The sequence below is a fragment of the Micropterus salmoides genome, unplaced genomic scaffold, assembly GCF_014851395.1.
Source record: "Micropterus salmoides isolate LMB-PRFRI ecotype aquatic unplaced genomic scaffold, ASM1485139v1 Ms_hic_scaffold_9, whole genome shotgun sequence".
In the NCBI taxonomy this organism is placed as follows: Eukaryota; Metazoa; Chordata; class Actinopteri; order Centrarchiformes; family Centrarchidae; genus Micropterus; species Micropterus salmoides.
Genome location: NW_024044681.1, coordinates 3,640,575 through 3,646,158, shown reverse-complemented (window position 1 = coordinate 3,646,158; position 5,584 = coordinate 3,640,575). Strand labels below are relative to the sequence as shown.

General features: G+C 40.3%; 1 protein-coding gene across 1 annotated transcript in view; it reads right to left on the bottom strand.

The window, feature by feature from the left end:
• Positions 1 to 259: 259 nt before the first annotated feature.
• Positions 260 to 5,584, bottom strand: part of LOC119896065 (tetraspanin-8-like) — a 12,345-nt gene continuing 7,020 nt past the window's right edge. The window contains exons 5-9 of the mRNA XM_038709546.1: positions 4,839 to 4,934; positions 4,264 to 4,395; positions 3,555 to 3,587; positions 3,378 to 3,461; positions 260 to 1,791 (exon numbers count right to left, since the gene is read on the bottom strand). Of these exons, the coding sequence (XP_038565474.1) occupies positions 1,699 to 1,791; positions 3,378 to 3,461; positions 3,555 to 3,587; positions 4,264 to 4,395; positions 4,839 to 4,934 (438 nt within the window). The 3' untranslated portion in view covers positions 260 to 1,698. The remainder of the gene's footprint in view (positions 1,792 to 3,377; positions 3,462 to 3,554; positions 3,588 to 4,263; positions 4,396 to 4,838; positions 4,935 to 5,584) is intronic.

Sequence of the window (5,584 nt, the reverse complement as noted above, 5' to 3'; positions counted from 1 at the left end):
CTTAAAAATGATCCTCCTTGAGACCCATCAGCCCTTCAAACACATTATCCCACCTCCTACCCCCTTTATCTCTGTCTATTAGACCTCCTTACATCATGCTCCGTACTTTCTCACCCTGTACCTTCCATTAACCCTTCAAACCCATCGATCATCCCACTAAACCAGCGTTCACCCTTTAAAACCTTCATCTGCCCTTTATGTGACGGGCAGATCAAAAAGGTGAGCAAATACTGTCAAAACACAAGAGAGGGAGACCTTGTGGGTTTTAGTCTCTAGAGTTTATTTTGAAGTGATATGAGTGCAGATTTCACAATAAAACAGTTCCTGTCACAGCGTTTGTCTTCCACTTAAGTCATCATCCCTTTTTATAAAGTCCCTGTAGGAGACATGTAAACTTGTAAGTTAACCCTGAGCTGTTGTTTGGTTTGTCTCATGGCTTCATCCTCCATGAAGAGAAGAGAGTTTTATAATCTCATTTTTATCCTGGCTTCCACATGAATAATTGTACGGACACAGAGAGACGTTGCTTTCCCAGCGTTACCTGCTCTTTACAGAAGACACAAAATATTTCACTAATTTTGAAAATGTCACATCAGGATTTGCCATTTAACCATTTGGCAAAATGTCCAGAGGGCTGCTCTGGTTTTATATTACTGAAGTGCTTTACAAACACTCACACTCAACTTTGGAAAATATGCGAGTTCATTGTCCTACATTTTTCACACAGACAGGAGGAGGAAGTGTTCATCTGACATGTTGTTAACCCGAGAAGGTTCTTCAGGTCGGACATTACTTCAACAATAATCACCAGATTATCATAGTTTTAGTTAGTTAGTTTTGAAGAGTCCTCGTCGTATATATCTGTCTGCAGATGTTTTCAGAATTAAGAGCAATTAAATCTGGAGGTTTTGTTTCCCAGTCCATGTAAAAAAGTTATGGTCATTAGCAATTAAAGCTAGGCTAACGGCCTTTTTAAAAAGCTACATTGTGCAACAGACCGGCTGCCATCAGTGGATTTTTATTCATGGGGACTAAATAAATCCTCACCGTTTTGCTGCTGGAGTAAGATAAAGAGGAATGGTTTGCAGACAGTTGTGAGAGAGGAGTCTGTGGTACAGATGTGTTTAGAATAAAGTGTGTGAACTTATTGTCCAGTCAGTGAAGCAGTTAGCATGCTGATGGTTAACTTAATAACTAAAGCTGATTGACAGTTAGCAATCCAGACATTTAGCTGCGACAGACCGGCGCTAGCATATTCCCGGCCGTCTCGTGTGTTCGGCCAAGTAGCCCTTCAAGCAGTCCTCCATCACCAAGCTTCTACCACCACTAACGAGGAGTGGATGAACTTTACTAAGCTGTTCTCTGGTGCGTCCCAGGCTTAATAAAACAAGAGAATGTTCCAACGTTTTAAACTCACAGGTAATGTTATGACCTCCTCGGGTTTATAGAGCTGTATTCAGATTAGAAACTGCCTCTTTCTACAATATTTATGCAACAGAGAAATAGAAGATGGAACGCAGCGTACCATCAAATAACTCGAGTTATAATGATTCATTAAAAAAAAGCCTGCTATATTTTCTACAATAGAAATCTGGAAGGAAAAAATGAAATGTTCCTGCAGCAAAACAAAGACGCCATCATGAATTGACCACTGAGTCCTCCTTTACAGCGCAGAAGGTCAGGGGTGGAGGGTTCCCTTCAGTATCCCGTCATGGCAAAGGACGCTCCTGCTGCGCTGTCATGACGTTTGATCTGATGGATCATCAGCAGGGACATCAGCAGGCCCAGCAGCTACAAGGACAGGTAGTCAGTTAGGAAGACATACAGACACTGTCCATCAGACCAGAAGTGAAAGACTTTCCTTAAGCAACCATCTGTCCAGTCCACGAGGTACAAGCTAAAGCTAAAAGCTAAAAGGACAATAAACAGGAGGCCTGTCTGTTCTGGAAGTCTTCTTCGCCCCTTTAAATACAAATTTAAATGCTTTCATTGAGATGCTGAATGTTTCTGTCTCCTGGATAATTTAACAGTATGTTCATGTTATGGCCATCAGATGAAATTATTTCAACTTCATATCTGAGAAATCAGGATCATGTCTGCAGATTGTGTTTGGAGGATTACAGTTGTCCATGGACCAACAACTGAGACTCCTGGCCTGCCTGTACTCGTGTCTTTAAGACTCAACCTGAGTGAACCCAACTGAACCAAGGCTATACTTTCGCTTACTAAATTAGATTTGATAAGGTTAGATTATTTCCAAAGCTAAACCACTAATAAAATCCATCTGCTGACCGTGAAATGTGTTCAGCAATCTTATAACTGATCTGTATAAGCCATGCTATGTTTATGAAAATCATTTGGTCACGTACACTTGTCAGCGCGGGTATTTTCCATGAGTAATGAGTTTAAATCTGTTAGAAAAGGAGGGCAAGTAGTACTGCGTTTACCCTTTCAGTCCATAAAACATGTATGACAGCGACACCACGGTGTACTATGGACTAATAAGCCCTGAATTATTACTGTCCATGTCCTGTTTTTACGTTATTATTCATAATAGGCGGTCTGACGTTGCAAATCATGCTTATAATAAATTTCATGAGCTCTTTGCGATACAGATCAGAAACATTAAAGTGCTCAGTCACTGCAGTTTGATTTCCCCACGTGGGTCCTGATGATGCAGGATGACATTTACTAAAGCTGTCCAATCAACAAGTTACCTGTAAGTCTGTGTGACGTCATGGTTACTTCTCTTGGTTCGTTTGTAAACCTGCAGTGTGAACATGAACCGGACCAGAACTATTTCAATTACTACAGGTGTGAAAGCACCTTTAGGGTCCAGGATCCAGATCATTTAATACATCCATGGCTGTTCCTATCTACAGAAGGACTTCTTTAGTTTCAAAATAAAAAGTTGGACTTGGCTTGAGACTTGTTTTCCTGGATTAATAAACTCAAACTCTCAAACCATAATTTTGTGCAGCCAAATAAAAAGCTAAATTAGCTAAATGAAGATTACAGCTTTATTGGTACGGTTGGGAACAACACATCACACCATAGTTGCTGAATCCACCAAAAACAGACTCTGAATCTGGAAGTTGACTGATTGAAACTGCTAAATGTCATCAGACATCTCCTTATGTGTTAATTGCACAGGCTTGTACCTGATCATGATCATGAATTTTATTCCCTCCTCACACTTACTAACTATATCACCAAATATAGTTCTGTGGATGATTTCCTTTTCACTGAAGATTTCTTTAATGGCCACAGTAATAATCGATCGTGAATGCTTTCTGGAGCTTGAACATATCTTAATAACCAGTGCAGTCAAAGAACATGAGAGAACAACAACAGAAGAGAGTAACAGAGGAGCTTACTGCAGTGACAGCAAATCCAAAGCAGACGCCCATGGCGATCTTGTAGAAATAGTCGATCCACTCAAAGATGAATCCACCGCAGGTCTGCAGAGGAGACGATGGAGAAAGGGGCATTATCTGGAAACATCACTGACTTGTAAACTGGATGGTGTTTTGGTTGGTTGAGTGATTGAATACCTGTTTATAGATGAAGCTTGGGCCTGAGGTTCCCTGCAAGAAAACAAGAGCCAAATATGGAAATCATCAGTCAGCTGCTTCTTCTGTCAAATACCAGAATATAAAAAGTGCTGTAGGGGATGAAGATCTCCGGATGCTTCATGGGAAAGTCCTTGGTGGATTGTGTCGAGTAGCGTCTGAAAGTGTTTATTATCGAGTGTGGCCCTTTGGAACAGGTAAATACTTCAGAGATGAGTGGACAACAAACTGTACACACTAGTTTACATGAAGCATCCTGAACCCTTAATGTTTCAGTATTTTACTGTTACTACCAAACTTGTATGGTAGGAATTAAAGTACTTGTTCTGTCCAGTGTGACGCTATGAACGTTGTTGTTTCTAGGGGCCACAGAGCTTCAGACCACTTTAGACTCATTAACTCTGAAGCCTTTTTGACGTCTCTCTCAGTTTTGACTCAGATCACATGGAAAGTGATGATCCTATTTTTCAAAGCAATATTGTGAATTTCAGTTTTCATTAAGAAAAATGAGTGTTTCAAGTACAACCAGCTAAATTCACAAAGTCCACAATTTTGGGTACAATTTGTGATAAAAAAGGGGACATTTACTTGTGCACCAGCTTTCCCATGAGAAGAAACTGAATTTGTGTGTGTGTACAGTATATATAAATAATAAAAACCTGATATTCCAGTTTCATTTTACAAAACCAACCTTTGGTTTGGCTTTACATTCAGATCCTGCAGATCCTCCATATCCTCCGTAACCTCTCAGTGAGTTACACTCACAGGATGTAGGGATATCATCACCCCAGTCCTCGGCGCTCACCAGTCCACAGCACTTTACCTGCAACCACATTAGGGTGAGTTTTAACAGAAACCTGCGTTGCTGCTGCAGTAGATGACAGGATGGTTTTGTTCAGCTCAAATGTAGAGATTATTTAGGAAACGCTATTTATCACCAGCTCCACTATATTTGAACGACCCTGCTTAAAATCTCTGATTGGTGGAGGAAATATTGTTTGTAGCAGCATGACGGAAGATTGAACAGGACTGCATGTCCAGGATCACAATAAGGACTGTTGATCCTCCTTTAGGAGTGTGGCCTGTCTTTTTATTGTTGAGCAACATAGCAGCTGTTATTGTGACGTAATATGATCATCAATGCAAAGTGTAAAAATGTGATTAGGCTATATGAAAGTTTCCTGCATACTAAGAGCGACACCTCATCCTAGAATCGTTCGGTCTAACTGGACCAGACTCAGAAGGGTTAATGGTACACAACATTACCTCTTGCTGTAGCTTATTAAGCAGCTCTCTCATTTCCTCTTTGTCAATCCAGGTCTTTACCGTCTCAGAGTTGCCGCTTTCAAAGTCGCTTTTCAGCTACAAGGAGAGAAAGAACAACATTATCATCGAGATAGACGGAGAGAGGAAATGTGAGGACTGGGATAATAAAAAAACATTAGAACGAAGATAGAGAGGGAACGCGGCAGCGTTAGCACCAAGATAAACTGAGAAAGAATGAGACAGGATGTTTGCAACCCGATAGAAATAAGTAAGTATTAGCATGGAGACTTAGAGAGAATGTTAGCATCGTGGTTAGCTGTGTCAGATTTATTCACTCTTTTAATTGGTTAGGAAAAGCAACACGTAATGTAAGAAATAGTGTACATGCTACAGACACTGAGCCTTCATGGTGCACACTAGAGGATTTTCAAATCTTAACCACTTTTTAAACGTATGATACCACAGATATAACACTAGAATTAACAGATGAAATGATTTTATTAATGTGACGTCTAAAACTTCACAGGCAGTTTGAATCTAGACACATTTTACATTCCAAAAAAAATCATTAATAGGCCTACTGAGTCGGACTGTCACTTTACAATCACAGGTCCATGAGGAGCCTAAACTCTGTCTAATCTGTTCCATTAATATTTTCATCTTCAGTTATTGCCACCGTCAGGTTCCGGCTGGATAAACAGGCCTGTAGCTGTTCAAAATGAATAATGAAATGAAACGGAAAACTC